General features: G+C 41.5%; 1 protein-coding gene across 2 annotated transcripts in view; it reads right to left on the minus strand.

The window, feature by feature from the left end:
• The window catches only part of HIBCH (3-hydroxyisobutyryl-CoA hydrolase), a 94,915-nt gene that overhangs the window by 64,076 nt on the left and 7,645 nt on the right, over positions 1–23,194 (minus strand). For both annotated transcript variants that reach the window (XM_024197756.3, XM_024197757.3), the window contains exons 2-6: positions 22,411–22,453; positions 21,160–21,300; positions 19,718–19,802; positions 16,644–16,724; positions 14,685–14,737 (exon numbers count right to left, since the gene is read on the minus strand). In XM_024197756.3, coding sequence (XP_024053524.2) covers positions 14,685–14,737; positions 16,644–16,724; positions 19,718–19,802; positions 21,160–21,300; positions 22,411–22,453 — 403 coding nt within the window. The remainder of the gene's footprint in view (positions 1–14,684; positions 14,738–16,643; positions 16,725–19,717; positions 19,803–21,159; positions 21,301–22,410; positions 22,454–23,194) is intronic.

A 23,194-nucleotide genomic window follows, 5' to 3' on the forward strand; every position in this document is an offset into this window, starting at 1 on the left:
TTTAATTGGCCTATGTGGGTCCTGTGGGTGTGCACTAAAAAGTCTGAAACAGTACTACATTTAAGCATATTGGGGAACTTTTAGTACACACCAACAGGGTCTATACAGACTAATTAATGTGCAACACGTTAGTGCGCTTTAGAAATCACACCCCTGTCATTGGCATTACCCCACTGTAGAGGTGCCCTTGGAGGCAGCATGACAGACACACCCTTTTTGCAGCTTGTACAAATAAAGTACATATTTCTAGCTAGCATAACTGTCATTTTTATACAAGGGATGCAATTACTAGAAAAAAAAATTTAGCACCAGAGATCTAAACAACAACATTCATAGCTTCACGTAAAGTGCCACAGAACAATAATTACAATGGGCGGGTAGCTGGAACAAAAATATAATTAATGGCAGGAATCAGCCGTTTAAAATATCATGGTGGGGTTTTCTTTTTTATAGTTCCAAGATGTCACAAGCGCACTGCTGGTCTGTTATTAAAAGTCTTCTTCCAGCTCAAATCTTTTGTTTAATTATATATTAAACAAAAGATTTGAGCTGGAAGAAGACTTAGATATAAAATGTGTGTATGTACTGTATATTTTATGTGTGGTTATGGTTTCTATCCTATTCAGCAGCTACTAGATATGATGGTACTGCATTTGACATGAGGCAAGAGGATTTTTTTCAGTTAAAGTCTAATATCTGTGGAATGGGACAATATGCTAACAAAGACTCTTCTATCTTCCTGATTTTGACTGATAATACCCATCAATAATCAACTCCCTCAAATTCTCCGTTTAAATAGATCAGTTAAATGTACAATAGGACTGATATTTTGGGCATGGCACTGGTAAATCTCTCATAGCTTAGTGGGGTTATTTTCAATAAGCATCAGAAAAAGAACAACTTAAGTTACATATATATGCCCCAAACAAAGCAAAGTGGGCAGTAATTTTTGCACTTTTTTTCATCTCTCTAAATAGTCTCCTTATGAGATTTCCTTCATTTTGGACCCAAACTGGCCTTCATTCCACATGTTTCTTCTCACTTCTATTGTAAATTTCTGTCAAATATAGAATCATGCAATATGGTTTATGCATAAGGAATTCTTATTTCAAACTTGTAGTGCAAATTGTATATCTGGTTTTTGGGTGTTTATCCTGCACTTGAACCTTGGCCACTTGAGAAGTATGCTAACCCTTTTTCTCTCCTCTTTTTTTTTTTTTTTTTTTTTTCTTAGGGGGTTCCAATGATTGCCAGCTCGTGTTGGATGTGAAATGCAAGAACACTTTGTTGGCAAGAGATATTCACCAATGAACAGCAAGGTGCCTGATAGTGAGTATAAACATTGGTCATTGTTTTCATCTAAAATAGTATTGATTTTCTGGTTGTTTTATTCCTCTGAACAGTTTTCTATTTTATAGTGTAGAAAATAAAAAAAAAAATCTGACAGTGAAATTAATGGGAAAAAAAACTTGGCTGTCAGACATTATCTCTTCAGCTCCAGTGCTCTGCTATGGATAAAAATAACTAAACTCTTAACTTAACTCTTAACAGCATTTAATTTACAGCTGGTTGTTAAGACTGTCAGGAAAAATATGCAAAGCACTGCTTAGCAGACTTTTTAATCTATGAAAGTCCTTCTATATATGATGACGGAAAAGTAAGAATAGGCCTGGCATGAAAAGGTTGGAGAGTATTCTGGAATATTATCTCTGGTGTTCTGTACACAGAACACTTGCCCATTCGCCTGTTGCGTTCCTTTAAAATAAAATGTCTGGATTTTGGCTCGGCAGAAGTCAACAAATGAAATAACCATTTGAGTAGCTGTCATATTACCATAAACCAAACTAATTTTCCACAGGCCCAGTGTGTGCCTTGCACTCAGAACTTGACCTACTGATTTTCAATATAAGGTTTCTTGTCAAATTCACTCCAGTTTTTTGTCTATTTTCATTTTATTGTTATTAGCCACACTTCTGTCAGTTGAGCAAGTTATTCTGAAGGCCTTACACATGCAGGAAGATATTAAAAACAAGCAACTTTGTAGCACAAAAAAATTACAATTCTAGAAGAGTACACAGTAAGCTTCAGAAAATTAATAAGCTCTCTAACCCCACCTACTGGCTCATTTAAAGTTCTTACAGAAAAACACATCCATTAAAAATGTTGACAGCAATTCAAGATTTATAGATAGTTGTCATTCACTGTGTACCCAGTTCCAAATTGAATTGTCACAAAGAATAAAAATATACCTATACATTAATATTAATATATTTCCCTGCCATTTCCACTGTCATCTGCTTATACATGTCAGAAACAGGAAAGTGATCTGAATCAGGTGTTTGTCTAATGTTAAAGAAAAGCCAATTAAAAGTCAGACGTGGCACTCTTTTATATGTGCAGTACTGTAAAAGATAGAGTACCTCAATGCACCTTCAAGCAACATTCCTATTTCTACATTCTGTGACTTCAAGTAACCCAAAATCTATTTACTCACGTTTTTATATAATAAGTGGTCTAAAATGAATAGAAATATAAATCACAGTATGCAAAAGGAATGTTCCCAACATTTATCATTTTGATTTATAAAATATGCCCAGCCGAAACTCTAAAGTTTAGGTGAATTTACAGTATAAACACCAAATACAAAACTTATAAAATTAACCAATGATTTAAATTCCTCTACACCTCTCCTTACCAGATGGACCAAAATTTCCAACTTCTTCTCTTTAGGCTGTCTTCGACAGCCTAAGACCAAATTTTCCATATTTAGATGCCAAAAGTTAAGTTCCTATATCCATCTTCGAGCAGCTAAGTAAGTGGCCTGTTTTTTATAAGTTGCAAGCTCTTTTCGCTCCCATTGACTTACAGTTCCTGGAAGTCAAACCTGAAGAACAGACAGACCTTGTAGCGTAAGTGCAAGGTCAGACTCCGGCTTGTTCAGACCCAGAGTGGAGGTTACATAGGACGTGGGAAAATGTCCTCAATTTGAGTGCCCCCAATACAAAACCAAATGTATGGCAGCATAAAATAAAATAAATTTACTATCAAAATAAACAGGAGTTACTTCAGGGCGGGTGCAAGGATGTTTCACGCCCTAGGCGAAACTTCCACCTTGAGGCCCCCCCCCCCCCCCCCCCTGGCGCCTCCCCCCCCCCCCCCCCCCCCCCCCCGGGCCCCCCCCCCCCCCCGCAGCAGCTCACCCCCAGCCCGGGGAGCCGTGCAGCAGCTCCCCGCCCCAGCTCACCTCTGCTCCGCCTCCTCCCCGAGCACGCCGTTGCTGCTCCACTTCTCCCGCCTCCCAGGCTTGTGGCGCCAATCAGGTGTTTGGCACCGCAAGCCTGGGAGGGAGAGAAGCAGAGCGGGGCGGCCGCCGCACCCCCCCCGCCTTACTTGCTGCAGGCGGCCCTCCCTGCACCCCGCTGCCCCAGCTCCCTCCACCTAAATGCCAACGACGACCGGGGCGGCCGAAGATCCGGCTGCCGCGGTCGGCACCGAAGGATCCGAAATGCCGCCCCTCAAATGCTAGTGCCTTAGGCGACCACCTAGGTCGCCTAATCGATTGCACCGGCCCTGGGTTACTTTGATAATTGTATCCATTTCTGTACTGAATTTATTAAAAGCTTTTTTTAAAATTGTAAATTGAACATGCGGAATTTCTAGTCTATTGCACCAAACAGCTACAGAATCCAGAGAGATGGCCATAATGTTTAGGTCCAGTTTGCCACAGAGTACACAGGCCCGTAGCTAAGATGAAAGATGTTATTTACTGACTAGATACAAGCCTTAAATATCATTATTTAAGATGAACTACATAAAAACAGTTTACCCATGATATTTTTCTTTCTTTCTTTAAGTTCTTTCTGGAAAGTAAATTTTTGGAGCTTGTTCATGACTATGCTGAGGTAATCAGGGTGAAGAACCCTGTAAACCCAGAGCTCCCTTGTCCCTATCTTGCTCTAGCTCACTGTGAGAACTATTGTTTAAATCACTGGCAATTTGAGCGTGGCAAAGTTGCAGCATCAAGGCTATAGCAGAATTTTCCCACAGAGCTCTAACTGTGGGGAGCGTAGAATATTGGCAAAGCTCCCTCTCTTCCCTCAACTTTCTGCTATGCCTCAATTGTGGACATTTGTGACAATGTTGCTATTTTCACATAAAATTACATTGTAAACTCTTCAATCAGGAACCATGTTACCTCTGAAAAGCACCTACTTCATTTTTGGTTGCTGTTTAAACAAAGTTAAAACAGAACATACAAAGTTTATCACCTAACACTGTTTAAAAAAATAAATTACCACGCTTGATTATGCAAGGCAAAAATGTACATCTGAATTGCATTTCTTCATACAGTAAATGATGACTGAGAATACGCTAGTGAAGTAAAATAGGCATAGGAACCTTCCCTTATTTACAAGGCCACTTTTTTCTCTGCCTTATAAGGCAACTATTGACACATCCACTGAGCACAATTGTTCCTTTTTTACTAGAAGACCGCTACTGCTAAGCAATAGTTTTTCTTAAGTCTCTTCAGTGGTTCGTTAAGACAGGAATCACTGAGCATCATTACAAATGCTCTACACACAGAACGTTATCCCATATAATATGTCGTGTTTAGCAATGCTTCATGGCTATACAGGTTCAATAGTTATCAATATCTAACTTAATTCAAGTTTAAGCTGATGTTAAGCACAAGGACAGTGGTTAGCATCTAAATAAGCAAAAAAATCTAGAGAAACCTACAGAACAGCTTTAGAGTATTTGAGATTAATTTCAGTAGCCACTATTGAGGATGCTAGACTCAAGGGTTTTACAAGATATTTTTGTTTCTCAATAACGGGCATTAGAGGACTCGCAGGGGGAGTTCCCTGCTATCTAAGACTGCAAATCAGACATTTTCCAGGTATTTAATTTAAAATGGTATTTTGCTGGCAAAGATGTGATATAGAATCATAGAACTGGAAGGGACCTCGAGACCCCTGCACTCAAGGCAGGATTAAGTATTATCTAGACCATACCTGACAGGTGTTTGTCCAACCTGCTCTTAAAAATCCCCAATAATGGAGATTCCACAACCTCCCTAAGCAATTTATTCCAGTGCTTAATCACTCTTGACAGTTAAGAAGTTTTTCCTGATGTCCAACCTAAACCGCCCTTGCTGCAATTTAAGCCCATTGCTTCTTGTCCTCTCCTCAGAGGTTAAGAACAACAATTTTTCTCCCTCCTCCTTGTAACAACCTTTTATGTACTTGAAAACTGTTATCATGTCCCCTCTCCACATCTTCTCTTCTCCAGACTAAACAAACCCAATTTTTTCAATCTTCCCTCATAGATCATGTTTTCTAGACCTTTAATCGTATATAATTTTTTTTTTTTTTTGCTCTTCTCTGGACCTTCTCCAATTTGTCCACAACTTTCCTGAAATGTGGTGCCCAGAACTGGACACAATACTCCAGTTGAGGCCTAATCAGCACAGAGTAGAGCAGAAGAATTACTTCTCGTCTTGCTTACAATACTCCTGCTAATACATCCCAGAATGATCTTTGCTTTTTTTGCAACAGCGTTACCCTGTTGACTCATATTTAGCTTGTGATCCACTATGACCCCCAGATCCCTTTCCGCAATGTTCCTCCCTAGGCAGTCATTTCCCATTTGGTATGTGTGCAACTGATTGCTCCTTCCTAAATGGAGTACTTTGCATTTATCCTTATTGAATTTCATCCTATTTACTTCAGACCATTTCTCCAGATCATTTTGAATTTTAATCCTATCCTCCAAAACAGTTGCAACCCCTCCCAGCTTGGTTTCGTCCGCAAACTTCATAAGTGTATTCTCTATGCCATTATCTAAATCATTGATGAAGATATTGAACAGAACTGAACCCAGAACTGATCCCTGTGGAACCCCACTCGTTATGCCCTTCTAGCATGACTGTGAACCACTGAGAACGATTTTCCAACAAGTTATGTACCCACCTTATAGTAGCTCCATCTAGGTTGTATTTCCCTAATTTGTTTGAGACGGTCATGCGAGACAGTATCAAAAGCCTTATTAAAGTCAAGATATAAATGCACATTGCTACTTTTTTTGGACATTCTAGCTATATGAAATTTAAGAAAGGTAGCCTGATTACAACTGTTTACTCAGTATCGATGCAAAAAGACACATTAGGCTAACATACCAAAAACTTCTTATTTAAACCTGTCCATAACATCCTGTATACCTTAACACTAATAAATAAAATTAGAGTTAAGCAATCAGTAGTATGTGGGTAAAAGGTTCAAGCTGTGGTCTCATGCTGCTACACTTAAGTAGAAATGTATTATTAACGTGGTCTGTTTTCATTCCTTTTTCTATCTAACCATATTTTATCTTGACAGATGTTTGCCTCTTCCCTGATCTGTTTTTGGTCTGGCAAATGTTGTCAACAGCAACTCCAAAGACAGATGGTTTTAAAAACATCAAAAAAACATCTGCAGGACTGATTCAATAAGCAGGGAAAAGAAGATTCAATCATCTAATGTTCCATGATGTACTTTAGAGACTTGAAACACTTAAACATTAGCTTCTTGGAATTAGCAGCAAACTATGATAAATGTTTTGGTAAGAATTAAGTACCTAGTTAAACAAATTATTGTATCGTAGGCTTCATCTTAATTCTGTTTTTTGTTAAGCACTGTGAGAGAGTACAAACATTTCAAAAGTTACAGCAATTGTACAGGCCATTTACAAATGCAATAACTTATCTTAAGCAAAATCACAGCATTCATTAAACTTGTAAAAATCTGCAAAATTCCTTATTCATTACTGCTCAGGTAAGCTTTCAAAGGGAGCAGGAGCTCCAATGCTTACTTTGAATTCAAGAAAGTTTGTGTATCTTTGTGGCAAGAACTAAAAGATACTGAAATGAAGATACAATTTAAAATGAATAAATGGGACTACTAATTAGCTAATAGTCAGATTGGTCTTGGTGTGTAGGGCTATTTTAAGATCTTGTATTAACCCTGGAGCTCTGCTTCCCTGCAGCATCTGACAGGTTCCCTGTGCACATTATACATGCTGGAATATATAATATACTAGATCCTGTCAGTAAAAAAATTCCATTCACCCCAAATGACTACACCTTAAAGTATGCAGCGCTGATTCTAGGCAATGTTTAATATTGTAAAGATCCCTACAAGTTTTCAACCACGTGTCATTGCATCCCAGGCACTCAATGTGAAGAGTAAAGGAAAGGCAAACTCTGACAGATACCAAACAGCAGATGTAATATACTGTACTGCAGTGGTTCTCAACCAGGGGTCTGTGGCCCCCAGGGGGGCCACAAGAAGGTTTCAGGGGCTCCACCAAGCATGGCCAGCGTTAGACTCCCTAGAGCCCATAGCAGAAAGACGAAGCCCCGCTGCACAGAACTGCAACCCGGGGCTAAAGCCAAAGCCTGAACAACTTAGCTTTATGGTGCCCTTTGTGAGGTGGGCCCCAGACAATTGCCCTGCTTGCTACCCCATAACGCTGGCCCTGGCCTTTATATGCAGAAAACAGTTGTTGTGGCACAGCTGGGCCATGGAGTTTTTAATAGCATGTTGTGGGAGCCTCAGAAAGAAAAAGGTGGAGAACCCCTGCTATACTGAACAAACTTTTGCACAAGCAATCTCCCCATACAAGTAATCTCACTAAATCAATGGGACTATTTTCTGTAGGTCAGGCTTGACATGAGTAATTGGACATGGGTGAGGCTTCATTTTTGGGAGACAGGTTTAGTATATTATACAAAGTAAAACAAGTGGTAAGTAATATGGAGCCAAAACGCTTGCTCTTTTTTATCACCATAGATAAGTTAAAAATTTGGTACAAAAGAGGGATACCACATGGTGCAGAATAAAAAATTAACAAGGATCCCATACCATGAAGTTAAATGTAAAACCACTGCAACCCACACAGTGTGGAACAAATTTGTTTTCCCTTCTCAAATACTGTTACAAGACAATGCAAGGTCTGGAAAGCCCCGGACTTGTACTGCTGTTTGTTCTGGGAGACACTTACATATGCATGTGTAATGTCCTCCAGGCAGAGTAGCCAGCATGTGGGTTCACTCTGAGGGACCAGACTCCAAATTGCACAGTACAGCTGAGATGCTGGAACACCGGTAAAGTAAAAACTGCTTGTGCTGGTAATAAGAATTGTGTGTTGGCTAAAAAGCACCACTTCTGGTAAGGACCCAGGGAATATTATTTTAATTGGCCTATGTTCGCTTTCACACCTAAATTTCCCATGTTAGCTAGCGAGATAGAGCGTACCAGTTTTTTATAATGTAGTAAAAGCAAAATTAAAATTACAAAAAAAAAAATGCTTTAAAGGCAAAGCAAGCTTATAATGTAAAATTACATCCCAGTGGGCTATAGCAAAGAAAATGAGCTAGCACCTCCTGGTTTGTATTTTAAGCCTAATATTAATGGCAATTCAAATAATTACAACCATTGCAGTCTTGGAAATATATTGCTGGATAGTAAATTTAAAAAGGAAACCACACACAAAAAAACCCCCAAAATATAATAAAACAAACACTAATATATTAAAAAAATCAAAACCAGTGGAATGGAGGCCTGGTTTGACATGAGTAACTGGACCTGGGTGAGGCCTCATGTCTTTGGAGACAGAATTAAGGTGCTAAATGGATCAGCAAGCTGGAAACAGAATGTCTGTACTAACTAAGATAAGGAAGAACACCCAGAGAATCATTTACAATGAACAAGATAACAATGGATAAGATAGGCCTGGAATGTAAGATGAGGTAAAGGGTAAGTTGTACATGGACTGTACAGGGATCGGTTCCTACGAAGTGACCAAGCCAATCCCAAAACATATGATGCAATGTATAGTAAATGTAGTGTAATGTGTAAAAGTATATAAAGTAAGAGGTTTACTGTGTAACTCTGGATGTGTTGTACACCCTATACCCACCCCCTATGCCTGAGTTTGATCAACTCAGCATAGCCTTACTATATGCCAAATAAAGGAACCTGAGTGATGAGACTGGAATCTAACAGTTCTTGAAGATCCAAGTGGAAGAGGTCTTGGGGGAACCCTAACACTTGTCTAAGTGTCTGCAAGATTTGGTCCTATTTTTTTTTCTTTTAATATACTATTGTATACTGACAGTGAAGAAGTGACATCAGACTATACTATATTAATTGGATAGGCTACATTTTTCCTGGAGGAGAGGAGGAAGAGAAGACATTCACATTTTTAAACTGCATCAAGTTTTTATTTTTTGCTCTGTATTATTTTTAGCAAAACAAAATATGATTTGAATGTTACCATTTTTACAGGTATTTTCAATATTTTAATATGAAATTCTCAAGTGTAACACTTGTTTGATAAATACTGACATTTTTTTCCATCCCCTCCACTTATAATAATATATGGAGATATACCAATCTCATAGAACTGGAAGGAACCCTGAAAGGTCATTGAGTCCAGCCCCCTGCCATCACTAGCAGGACCAAGTACTGATTTTGCCCCAGATCCCTAAGTGGCCCTCTCAAGGATTGAACTCACAACCCTGGGTTTAGCAGGCCAATGCTCAAAGCACTGAGCTATCCCTCCCCACTAAAACCCAAGCTAGCAAAGGATGGTTTCAATCCATCGACCTCTGGGTGATGGGCCCAGCACACTTCTGCTGCACCACTTTAAACAAGACTATGAGTAGATTGATAATGCAAGGTGGAAGGTTTGATTAGCTGAAGGGAAAGTTTACATGATTGAGGAAATAACTCAATTTCTTCTTCTTTGCAAAGTTCCTCCCTAACATAAGATATAGGCAGGATAATTCAGAATGCACCAAAACTAGACTTCCTTCAGTGTTTCCACCTTAACCTATATGAAAAAATTAATTCTATATATCACTATACTTCAGTAGAAAGAAATATTTACCATACTTTACCAGTAATTCACCTGAACTCACTGAAGATTTTACAATCCAAACAGACAAGACAAAAGATGTAGGAGGAAGGTGGGGAAGGGGTGCAACATACAAGCAAGGTGATCAAGGCAATGGCTGACCAATCATCTTCAACCCACTTTATTCTGTCTAGTCTAATTAGATCACCAGCTTGTCAAAACTGAGCACAAAGAGGGGCCCTAATCCAGATTCGGGACTTTAGGCTCCCCCACTATCTGAGTATTAAACAATAGTTGGTGTGTTGGAGAACAGCTGACAGTAAAACAAAACAGGCAATATGGTGACCTGAACATAAATCTTGAGAACTTTACTGCTTTGCATTGCTCCAGGTTCTGTTATAAGGAGAGGGGTTTGATGCCATGAGTCTTTTCGTTGTTTATACTGTTAATACCAGAAAGCACCAACCACATTGTTAGACACATCAGCTTATCTGAAAGATTTATCATTTTGCAGGACAAGAAAAAATGCAAGAATTTAAACTGCTCTGCGAAGGGGTAAACCTCTGTTTTAGCATAATTTTTTTTAAAAAGTACTTTAAACCTCCCTGTATCAGTTTTGCTGAATTTGGCCTAATGTTTGGCAAATGCCATATTAATTGCCACATTTTGTATTTAAAATATAAAAATAGGGGATAGGATGAGGGTGGATGGGGAAACAGGGAATAGGAAAAAGTAGAAAGGGACACAAGATATCTAAAGAGTGGGAGGGTTAATCTGTCCCTTTAGAGGGAGTAGCGGTTAGGGGTCAGCACACCATAGCATGGCTCCTTAAGAGTTTGGGAGATCTGATATATACAAAGACCAAAAGAAATAGGAAATACTGGTAGAGAGGAAGTAGCCTCAAGAAAATGTAGTGCTTGAGTGGGGAAAACCTGTTACTGTTTCTTTAAGGACCTGGGACTAGGAGCCTCTTGCCCAGCCAATTGGGATGAACTTCAGGAAGGAAGACCAGCATATATGCTGCCTCCTACCTCATAGCAGAGGAGACACTAACAGGAGAAGTCTGGCTTGCTAAGCTCTCCAAGTTGGAGGACTAATTGGGGGGAAAGGGGCCAGCTGAAGGAGAAACTAGCTAAGGCCCTAGTTGGCCTAAATCACAACCCCCGCTCTAATGAGGAGAGCTGTGAAGAATCCTGTTTTAAGGAAGGAGTTACTGCCTGCCTGAACCATAATCCCAGCTCCAAGGTGAGGGCTGGTTATGGGGACTCCTGCCTTAAGGAAAGAGAGACTGCCTACAGTATAACCCAAGAAGACTAAGAAGGACCTTGAAAAAGCACCTCAGTAGTTGACTGGGAAGAAGCCACACAAGGAGAAAACTCCAGAATGGGAATAGTGGAATCCATGTTCCTGTGAGGGATGCTGACAAACAGGGAAAAGGTAAGAGCAGCGTAGGGAAGCAGCAAAGGATTACAAAGTGTGGTTGTTAGTTGCCCAACACAGGGCACCTGGGCTGGAACCCAAAGGAGAGGATGTGGCTAGTTTTCCCCTACCTATCCCCCAGCACAGTGGGAGGCTACAAGCCTCAAACTTTAGAGTCAAAGACAGGTAAGTCCCAAATGGGGGCAAAGGCCTGGTATAAAAACCACTAGACTTTGGATTTTCTGTTTGTACTTTCTCTTTCTCCCTGGATGGGGAATAAACTGAGAAGTGACCTGACAGCAGGGTGTGCCCTAATGGTGAGTGTGCCCCATTACAGGTGGGAAGGGAAGGATGGAAAGGAGCCTGGAGGGCAGGGAGAGCAAGACTGGTAACAGAAACAGTAAATGAGAGGGGTGAAAAGAGGTCAGGACAACTGTATAACCACAACATGAGCTTCTCTCCCTCATCGAAATACCATGTATTTGTGTTTAGTTAGATGTGAGGGTTTGTAAGTGGAAAGTTTCCCTTTTCTTAGTTTAATAACTTAACTCTGGAAAAACTGCCTACATACAGTATACACTGGTATAGTAAGCTGTGTATATTAGCAGGGATGAAAAGAATGAGCTAGATAAAACTAGTCAAGCAAGGAACAAACAAAACACTTGCTTTCATCCAGGGACTCTATTAGCCCTATCATCTGCCAAGCAACAAATGCTATTCTCTCTCACCTGCTAGCAGATTTTTATATAGATGCAAACTTAAGAAATTGGTAGTCAATTCAGTCAGTTACTGCCGTCCCACGGCTTATTTCCACAGCTTGCTATAATCAGACACCACTTTTACTGTTGGTACTACTTCTGTCACTGTTGCTGTTCACTCAAACACCAGTAAAATTGTTTAAGGCAATGCTATCTCCAAGGACAGTTTTAAGATGCTTTATCACTGGGTTGAAAACTAAGATCTTCCTGTGATCACACAGATAGTCTTACCTAAAAATGAAAACTCAGCCCATACAGACACACTCCACTGCCAAACAAATCACTCAAAGACCCAGGTCTAACAATTTCCAGATCTCATACCACAAATATACAGACTTTATTTTCTATTATGTGATGTGCTCTGCTAGGATTTGAATGTATCAGTGAAATCTAAAAAGCCAAATTAAAGAGAAATGACAACAATATCTCTTTCTTAGAGTACTCTGTTCATGGTATTGTGTATATAATATGGTATAATTTAGTCCCATTTTGTTTCTTACGTGTGCAGCCAACGCTAGTTAGTCAGTTATAACTAGTATTTCTATTTCAGACTTCTAACCTTTAAGAAAGTAAGTTAACTAGAGATAGTGTCAAATAAAGGCAAACTGACCAGAGTTGGAAGAGATTTCTGCAGATTCTGCATGCTAATGTCCCCACTCTTTCAGGGTTCTTATACCAAAATTCCAGCCTCCTTAATAAGCTGCCTTCAAAGCTACTACCAAATCCTCAGAGAAAAGCGCAGGTTTATCTTTAACAGTAACAGAATCATTAAAAATGGCAGTATGCTCTGCTGTGGCAGAAAGCTCTTATATATGATATCTCCTTCCCTCTGGTTGCACCTATCAAATGTGAATGCTATAAAGAGGATCAAATAAACACACCTTTGCAGTGAATGTTTGGCACACGAAGTCAAGATGAGTCACTGATGCATACAATTTCCCTTTAGCCCAGTTTGCCTAGTTAGTAGTTTTCCCTCCTGTTCCATCTGAAAGAGTAGCTCATTAATATGTGCATGTAATTCCAATCAGAGAATAAATGTCAACTAGTCTTAACCATATAACTTTTAGAACATACAACTTATTGCTTAGTTTTAACAAAACAGTAAAACCATCTCTTAAATTCATTTTGGGGCTGCAATGTATCAAGAACTAGATTCTTGGAGTTGTCATTAGTGTGCCATAGGTATGGTTGGTATTTTACAGATGAAAAGCAATGTTCCAGAGTTAATGGTCATTATATATGGAGTCACATCATTTTTTTTCTATTTTCTGCAATGGTCACTTGAGAGAGAGGAACAAAAAGCAACCAAAAGCTGCATTACTTCTTCAGTATATTAATGGGTTATGTGAAAGAGAGACATTACACTTAAAAATTAACTACTTTCTAAATGATGTGGGCCAAATATCACCCAATAATATCTGAAAATGACTTATGTTAAATGACTGTTATACAGTGACTCCTCACTTAACGTTGTCCCGGTTAACGTTGTTTCATTGTTACGTCACGGATCAATTAGAGAACATGGTCATTTAAAGTTGTGCAATGCTCCCTTATAACACTGTTTGGCAGCCGCCTGCTTTCAGGAAGAGCAGCCCATTGGAGCTAGCTGGTGGAGGCTTGGAACCAGGGTGGACTGGTAGCCCCCCTATCAGCTCCCCTAGGTTCCCTATGTAGCAGCCGCCCAGCAGGTATCAATTGCCGGGCAGTTCAGGTGTCCCTCTCCCACTGCTGTGAGCTGCTCCTGGGAGCCTCCTACTTGCTGTGCGGGGGGGTGAAAGAAGGGTGCTGATGTCAGGGTGTCCCCCCTCTCCTGCTCCTGTACTCACAGAGCAGGGGGGACAGGACAAGGCTCAGGATGGAGGGAGCTTGCTGGCAACAGATGTTGTCTCAACTTGCTGATCTACTTAAAAAGGCAATGTACTTAGAGTGGGGTCAGCATACTTAAAGGGGCAATGCGCGTGTGTGTGTGTGTCACACGCACACATAGTGTGTGTGTCTGTGTCTCTCTCTCACATGCACCCCCCTCCCACCCAGCACTTTAGAAAGTGGAGGGAGTGGTGCACGCCAGTGGGATAGCGTGGGTTCATCATCACATTCAGTTTCCACAGGGAATGTTTGCAACCACTGCCATGAGTCTATGATGTCTCCTCCCTCCATTCGTGCTTCCTTGTAGAGTGTGAGGCTACATTAACAACAATATGGTAACCCTTGAGGGATCAGCCGGGTGTTCGTTCATCATTTAGCAGCAAGGCATTCCCTGGGAAATATCCCACCCTCTGACTCCACCACCTCAACCAAGCTTCACAATCATCATTGCTGCGTACAGTATTAAATTGTTTGTTTAAAACTTATAGGTGGGGGGGGGGGGTGCGCGCACGTGGAACCCAACCCCCCCATTTACATTCATTCTTATGGGGAAATTGGATTTGCTTAACATCACTTAGCTTAAAGTAGCATTTTTCAGGAACATAACTACAATGTGAAGCGAGGAGTTACTGTACGCACTTCTTGAAACTGTCAATTTTGCTTCACTCAATGTTTTTAATCAAATATTACATTAACGTAGACAAGCCATCTCAACTGTCTCACTTAGAAAAATATTTTACTTACACCTCCCATTGTAATCCCATCAATAAGTGCCACGTACGGCTTCTGGCAGGTACCTAACAGAAATGTAACAATTAGGCATAAGTAATATATTTTTGTAGGAATGTATGCTTAACCCCACCCTAGAAGAAAATACCTGTGACACACAGATACCACAAATATTTCTCTTAACTGGCTGTAGTTTTAACAAATCTCTTTATACAACAAAGAGATAAAAGGATAAGATGTTAAATTCATAATGAATAAAGTTATTTGATGTCACCACCCAACAGTACAGGTACTTGAAGTAGTTCCTAAATTATATGAATAAACTTCAATATGATTTGTCAGTTAATTCTCTAGGGGGTGAATTCTAGAGACACTTCTACCATCCTTAAGAATGCATTTAAAAAGCAACCAGTAAACAAACTTACATTATTTTTAAGACGGTAAGTGTGTGAATACCTAAACATCCAGAGTAACTTAGGAGGAGCAAAACCAAGGTCCCAGTTCCTTCGAGGATTTTTTTTTTTTAATGAAGCTATGCTTTTTAGTCAGTATTTTTAATTAAATCTAATAAACTGCTAAATCCCAACCTATGCCGTTATAGCAAATAACAAAATGCAAGAAAGTGTAGTTATAGTTCCCACATCAATTTTAATTGTCTCTTTGCGTATATGTATTTATAAGAGGGTCTTTCACTACAAGATCGCCACGCTGAGTAGTGTGAAATAGTATTTATCAAATATAACAAAGGAAGAGCACTTTAACCCCATCACCCTAGATGAACATGCAATATTACTGTCTGGGATGTTAAGGTGATTTTTGTACTACATCTCCACTTTGACTGTATAAATAAGATACATTATTTGCTGACAACTTTAGATAAGCACTAGAGGTGCTTTCAATACATAATACAAAATCTCACATGTACAAACTGACATTCTGAAAATCTCACTCATAGAAATGCTATCAGATCAAATTTAGCAAAAATATACATTTGCTTTATATATGCTTTAATAAAGCCATGATGTAGGGTGTGGATTTTTCACAACCATGAGCGCCATAGTGCAACCTATTTCACAACCTATTTTTTTAATGTAGGCCAGGCCTCAGTTTTAATAATCTAAGGGTGTTGTAAAATTTGAATTTTTAATCTGAAAACATCCTTTAGCTACACCTGAGTTGCCATACAACATCAAAACAATGGTCCCTCTAGTCAGTATCTTGTCTCTCTGACTGTCACTAGTACCAGATGCTGCCAAGGAAGGCATAAAGCCCAGAATATTCAATTAAACATGTCTGCAGGAAAAGCTTCTTCCTGACTCCAAACTGCTAGTGGTTGACTTGTGTTCTGAAGAATGAGGTGTTAATAACCCATGTACAGTTTACATTCTGACTGTAAATAGATTATTCACATAAAGGTCCAATCTTTTTCTGAATCCTACTAAACCCTTTGCCACAGTAATAATCAGTGGAACTCTGCTATAAAATGTTATGCAATGAGTAAAGAAGTATTGCCTTCCCATTTCATTCTTACATCAAATGGGCACTGCTGTATTTACTGTCTAATAATGTATCTTGTCACATCTTCTTTGTGTCTTCTCCAAACTAAACAAATAATACTTCACAATTATCTAGAACACTTCAACTGCAAATCTATGAATCACTTTCCCCATCACTGAAATATAGGTACTAACAACCCCAAGATGAAATGGAAAAGCTGTTTAAAATGGGAAATGAATACCATACTTACCCCCACCCTAAAATTATAAGGGGATTCCCCACTGCCAAATTAGAGATGGGTTACCAAAACTGGCATTTAGTCAGAAAAATTAATATCTTCCAATTTCATCTTTACCTCTGTTACCAGTTCTATAAAATTAAGTGTTGAATTTATGCTTTAGAGCCACCATTGTGAAATCAAACCCACAAATATTCTGGAGGTAGTTTAGATTTGGAAATTGCTTTGTACACACATACCAACAGCATTGTTCAGGATGTATTCTTCTCTGAAGAAATCTTGTGCTAGCCTATCTCCAACTTTTCCTGCATCTGTGATAGCTAGTAAAATAAGACAAAATTAAAACTAAAAATTATTGCATTAAAAATTTGGTAAAATTTAACCAGTACAACAAAAGACCTTGTAACTGTAAATATTCACAATAAGCAAGGTATTGTGTACTCTGCAAGATGGACTTAAATTCTGTAGGAGGGGCCCCTGTTTTCTGCAGCATTCCAATGCAGCAAACGGAAGTGTGGCAATTACCAGTAGACTTAAAAATTGATTTTAATTACTTAAATACAATCAGTATCATCTTCCTTGAGTTATTTTCATTATGATGCACATTTTTCTCCACTAATTTCTTGTGGGAACATATCCAATAATCTACATCCAGCTCTTATAAAAGTTATGCCTCCGGCATTCATTAGCCTTTTCTACTGGCTGACAGCTTCATAGTTTTCATTCACTGGAATGATCACGGGAGGTTATGATCAGAGAGGGAAAGCCAATTTCCTAGATCGCTAACTACATTCCTACTAAAGTAGGGTTACCATACGTCCGGATTTCCCCGGACATGTCCGGCTTTTTGGTACTCAAATCCCCGTCCGGGGGGAACTGCCAAAAAGCCGGACATGTCCGGGGAAATAGGGAGGCAGCATAAGCCAGGGTCCGCCTGGCCCCAGCAGGACCGGCCGGGTCCGCAGTGCAGCCCAGCCGCCCGGCTACATTGTAGCGAGCTCGGGCGGGGGAAAGGGGGGCGCAGCCGCAGAAGGTGGCGAAGGGGCCCCTGCTGCCCCCGGAGGCCGGGCGGACCGCGCGCCCCCACCGAGCCCGCAGGACCACGGGGAGGCCGGGCCCAGCCAACGGCTCGGGCTTCCCTCACGGGCGGGGACTCCCCGGCCACTGGGGGACCCTTCCTGCAGCCCCATCACCCCGCACAGCAGGAAGGAGGCTGCGGCGCGGGGCAGGGAGTGCGGCGTGTGCCGGGGCTGCAGGGACCCGCGCTGCCCCGGTCGCCGCTGAGCATCCGAAGCCCATGCCAGGCAGAGGCTGCCGGGGGAGCGGGGGAGCTGGGCAGGCGGTGGGGTGCAGAGGCTGCAGGGCGAGGAGGAGCAGGGCAGGCAGGGGCATAGAGGCTGCAGGGGCAGGGGGGCACAGGGGTAGGGCAGATGGGGTCGCAGAGGCTGCAGGGGCGGGGGGGTGCAGGGTGAGTGCGGAGCAGGGGGCACAGGGTCTGCAGGGCGAGGAGGCGCAGGGGCAGGGCAGGCGGTGGGGTGCAGAGGCTGCAGGGCGAGGAGGAGCAGGGCAGGCAGGAGCATAGAGGCTGCAGGGGCAGGGGGGCGCAGGTGAAGGGCAGGTGGGGGGTGCAGAGGCTGCAGGGGCAGGAGGGGATGCAGGGCCAGTGGGGAGCAGGGGGCACAGAGGCTGCAGGGCGAGTGGGGAGCAGGGAAGCACTTAGCAACCCCCAACCAAGATCAGAGCGGGAGGGAGGAGGGGGAATGTGGGGTGCTCAGAGGAGGGGGCAGAGTTGGGGCAGGGACTTTGGGGAAAGGATTGGAATGGGGGTGGGGAAGGGGTGGAGTTGGGGCGGGGCTGAGTTGGGGCAGGACCAGGGCCCCGTGGAGTGTCCTCTTTTTTAAATGTTTGAATATGGTAACCCTAACTAAAGATTTTGAATACTGGAAAATGAGGACCCAGTGCTGAGAGGACACTAGTTTACAATGAGCAGACAGGCTGTTGCCTTTTCAGCCTCTGGAGCATTTTCAGGGTACATGGTTTGCTCTTAAATGAGCTAAAGCTGGGGTGGGCAAACTATGGCCCGCGGGCCAGAACCGTTTTAAGCTGACCCGCGAGCCGCACCAGGCGGCTCGGCCCCGCTCCGGCCGGGGCCCTGGGTCAGGGGCCGCACCAGGTGGCGCCCAGAAGCTGCAGCATGGCTCCGCTCCGGCTCCTACGCGCTCCAATGGGAGCTGCAGGGGCGGTGCCTGCAGATGGGGCAACGTGCAGAGCCGCCTGGCCATGTATCTGCATAGGAGCCGGAGAAGGAACATGCTGCTGCTTCCGGAAGCCGCTTAAGGTAAGCACCGCTCGGAGCCTGTGCCCCCCTGAGCCTTTCTCCACACCCTAACCCCCTTCCCAAGCTCTGATTCCCCCTCCCATTATCCAAACCCCTCGATCCCAGCCCAGAGCACCCTCCTGCATCCCAAACCTCTCATCCCCAGAGACCACACCTGCAGCTGGAACCTGCACCCCTCCCCCACCCCTCCCCACACCCCTGCCCCAGCCCTGATTTTCTCCCTCCCACTCTCCAAACCCCTTGGTCCCAGCCCCATCCCAGAGTCCGCACCCCCTCCTGCATCCCAACCCCAATTTTGTGAGCATTCATGGCCTGCCATACAATTTCTATTCCCCGATGTGGCCCTCAGGCCATGAAGTTTGCCAACCCCTGAGCTAAAGTAATCCAGTCGGGAGCTCACAAATGCATAGATCGCTGTGGTCAGATCTGTCTAATAGGGTACAATCTTTATAGCAAGTCAAATATAAGCAGTGTTTTGGGTTTTTTTTGTTTGTTTGTTTTTGCTGCCATGACTATTTGGGTCTTCAATATCGGTGGGTTGTCCAACAGGACCACCAGACTGCAAGGACAGATGCCCTCAGTAGCAAGGGATATTTCTGAGGAAGCAAGTTCTTCAAAATGCTTCCCTCTTCCTACCACATTCACTTCAGTCATGCCTAGTTTTAAGCTTTAGCCAGCTACTCATAGTTATTTTTCAACCATTGTAACAAAATTTTGCTGTCCCAGGGCAAATACAGTTTTGCTTTATCTCTGTATTATCTAATAAACTGAAAAGCAGCTCACGTAATGTAAGATGCATTAAAATCTTGATGTTTCTTGCACAACAGTATCTATTTACCTCAATCTCACTAATTCACGTATGCCCTACACTTAGAATGGGGGATATGAATATTGAAGTAACTAATCACTGAAAGTTGTATGTCACAATTGTAAAATAGTGATCAGTGTGAATTCAGCACATTCTCGAGTCCTTACCTCTGATATCACCTCCTGCACAGAAAGCCTTTCCTCCAGTTCCCTTTATAATTATTAGAAAGGTTTCAGGGTCTTTCTCCCATGTCTAAGAGGAAGGACAAAAGAAATATTATTCCCCAATATATAATAAATCATTTAAAAACACAACTTTTCCCAAATGCTGTCTTTGGTCATTCTTCTTACTCCTTCCAGAAAATGAGCCATCCTACTTAAATTTCAACTGAGCCCTAAAAACGTACAAAAGGCAGGACTTGGAAAATCCACTAACACAGCTGAGCAGAAATCTCTCCTGGGTGGGTGCCATCAACATCTGCCGAATCTATTATTTCACTCTTAAAAAAACAAGTTTGTATCCCCTGAAGAAACATTCAATTCATGCTTGGAAGGTTAACTGATGTAGAGAGGTCTTCCTGAATCTGCAAACAGACAGCTCCAGTGTCAATACTGTCAGAAGAGAAACAGGAGAAGCAGCTGGGAAGCACTTGCTGCTATTAGAAGTATGTGCTGTCTGAGGACTATTGTCACCTTTCCTGGTAGGAGTTGCCACACCCTAGAGCAGTCTGCCTGCGAGGAGCTCCTACCAGTGCTACCCCACTTCCACAGCAGAAGACTGTATGATTGAGATGTTATTAACTGGGGCTCAAAGTTCAGCCAGTAGGAGACAAGGGTGTTAAAGGACCAAAACAGACTGGGCAGGAAGTACATGACTTATAGCACTGATGGATTTCAGCCAAATGAATTGACTAAGGCCTGGTCTACACACACAGTTTTGTACCGGTATATCTACATCAGTGGAGCATGTTTTTGTTTTTAACTGAAATAATTATAGTCATATAGCCTCCCCAGTGTTGATGCAGTTATAAAAAGTCCATTATATCCATCTATCTTAATCCTTTTCCTGTATGGTAATAAGCTATACCAATATAAATATTTATACCAATATAACTGCATCCACACTAAAGAAGTACCACTTCTAGTTAAAGTGGCATGATTTCTACATTTAGACAGTCAGAAATTGGACTAGTTTAAGTACTCCCCACCCTGCACCCCAAGCCCTTTTTACATAACCTTTGGAGAAAGGAATCCATATCACCACATATGCAACACCGTTCAGCATTTCACTAAAATGTAGAAAGTTAGTTGGGGAACCAAACTACCATGCAAATGTGGATTCTTTGATCTAATCCGTAGGTCAGGATGGTATTTAAGGACGTGCCTTACTTTAAAACTGTGAGTAGTCTCACTGAATTAAATGGAACTACTCAAACGTTTAGTTAGGTGCAAGTTTAAGTACCTTGTTGAAGCAGGCTCTTAATGATTTGGTCAGTGACTCCATACAAGAAGTTACAGATTGATTAGAAAGAACAAAAAAGTGGCAGCTTTATATTTAAAACTGCTAGTAGATGTATGAATTTAAGCTGAGTTAAAATAAAGCCACTAACCTTTAACTGTGGATAAATCTGTCGAATCATGGGAAGATTTAATGCATTTAGAGCCTTTGGTCTATTCATAGTTATTACTCCAGCACATCCTCTCTTTTCCAATAACACTTCAGCTGCAGAATCTGTGGTTTTGGACATATTCTGTACATGCAAAAATAGGGAGACCAAGTAAAACAACATCTTTCATGTTGAATAACCATACAGTATAGAGTATAATTCCATAAACATTCTCAAAACTCACTTTAACTGTGGTTAAAGTCATTGTGATTACTTTGACAGAATTCTAGACTGATGTTTTCCAACGCATCTCTCAAATTATTTAAAGATTGATTTATTTCAGCTACTCTTTAATGTTGCTCCTAAAGCCATACTAAGTATATTATACTAGCTTCAAGCTTGTTAATTTGCAGGAATATTTGGAAATAAAACAGCTTGTGTGTTGTACATTCTGAAATACACTATATTCCTCAATGTCTTTATTTAGGACATATGGTTGTGATATTGTTTCATTGAGACTACCACATTGAAAACACTTGCATCAGTTATGATGTTAGATGTACAAGACAATCCTCTATTCTCCTACTCGCCATCTAACACAGTACACATCGGATCATGACAAATGGCCTTGTCTGTGATCACGTTTGGCAATATCATACAAAAAAGTTATGAACATTATTTTCACAAGCAATCTCAATTTAAAACTCAAAACTAAAATGTAGAGTAAGCAAACTAAAATATACAGAAGAAAATTTAGCACACTGGAAAACATTCAGTTTGAAACTACACCTCTACCCCGATATAAAGCTGTCCTCGGGAGCCAAAAATCTTACCATGTTATAGGTGAAACTGGGTTATATTGAACTTGCTTTGATATGCTGGAGTGCACAGCCCCGCCCTCCCCGGAGCACTGCTTTACCGTGTTATATCCGAATTCGTGTTATATCAGGTCGCGTTATATCGGGGTAGAGGTGTACTGAGACAAACAGAACAATCACTCAAAATATGTGGGGTGCCAAAAACTAATAAATCTATATTTAATAAGCATCAATTCATATTGCAAGAGGAATTTGTAGTAAATGCCAGCTGAAGTGGAACTGGCAACATTGGACCTAAACACTAAAAAGCTGAATTTACAGTGTAATACTGCCATGACTGGATAAACTAAAGAAGTGTATACACTTATTTTCTATCACACAAGGGGAGAAGTTACAAATCAGTTTCTAAAGCTACCAGATAGAACCCTATACTTACCAAGTGCTGTAGTATTATTTGTAATCTGCTGAATGGCTTCAATCTGAAACAAGAAAGCCAAGTTCAATGGTAGCTAAAGCATTTCAAAAATTAAATGCTCTGAATGAGTTGCACTAAGCTTTGATAGAAGTTTCTAGCTGTACATGTCAAGTCAGTGGCAGGTTTTCTTAACATATACAACTTTACACAATTCAACTTCTAAATCAGGGATCAGCAACCTTTGGCACTCAGCCCATCAGGGAAATCCGCTGGCGGGCTGGGAGGGTTTGTTTACCTGCAGCGTCCGCAGGTTCAGACGATCACAGCTCCCACTGGTCGTGGTCCCCTGTTCCAGGCCAATGGGGGCTGTGGGAAGCGGCGCGGGCCAAGGGATGTGCTGGCTGCCACTTCCCGCAGCCCCCACTGGCCTGGAATGAGCCAAACCTGTGGATGCTGCAGGTAAACAAACCATCCTGGCCCGCCAGCGGATTTTCCTGAAGGGCCGCGTGCCAAAGGTTGCCAATCCCTGTTCTAACTTATGGTTAGTATGAATAGTGTAAAAGCAATCACCCTTTAAAGTCATAAACAACACACTTGTTAATCACTAAAATGGGTTTATAACATGTTTTCTTAAGCATGCTAAAACGTGTTTCTAGCATTAATAAATAGTTGTTGTTTTTAAAGGAACGGGAAAAAAGAATAAACAAATAGCATGTGTCAACACCTACAAATCACTGCCATTTCTGAAGTGCCTAGAAGGTTCAAAGGAAGTTTGCACACATACAGAAGGAAGTCCTGGCTATAA

Source organism: Terrapene carolina, unplaced genomic scaffold (genome assembly GCF_002925995.2).
Source record: "Terrapene carolina triunguis isolate 2854851 unplaced genomic scaffold, T_m_triunguis-2.0 Scaffold62, whole genome shotgun sequence".
Lineage (NCBI taxonomy): Eukaryota > Metazoa > Chordata > Testudines > Emydidae > Terrapene > Terrapene triunguis.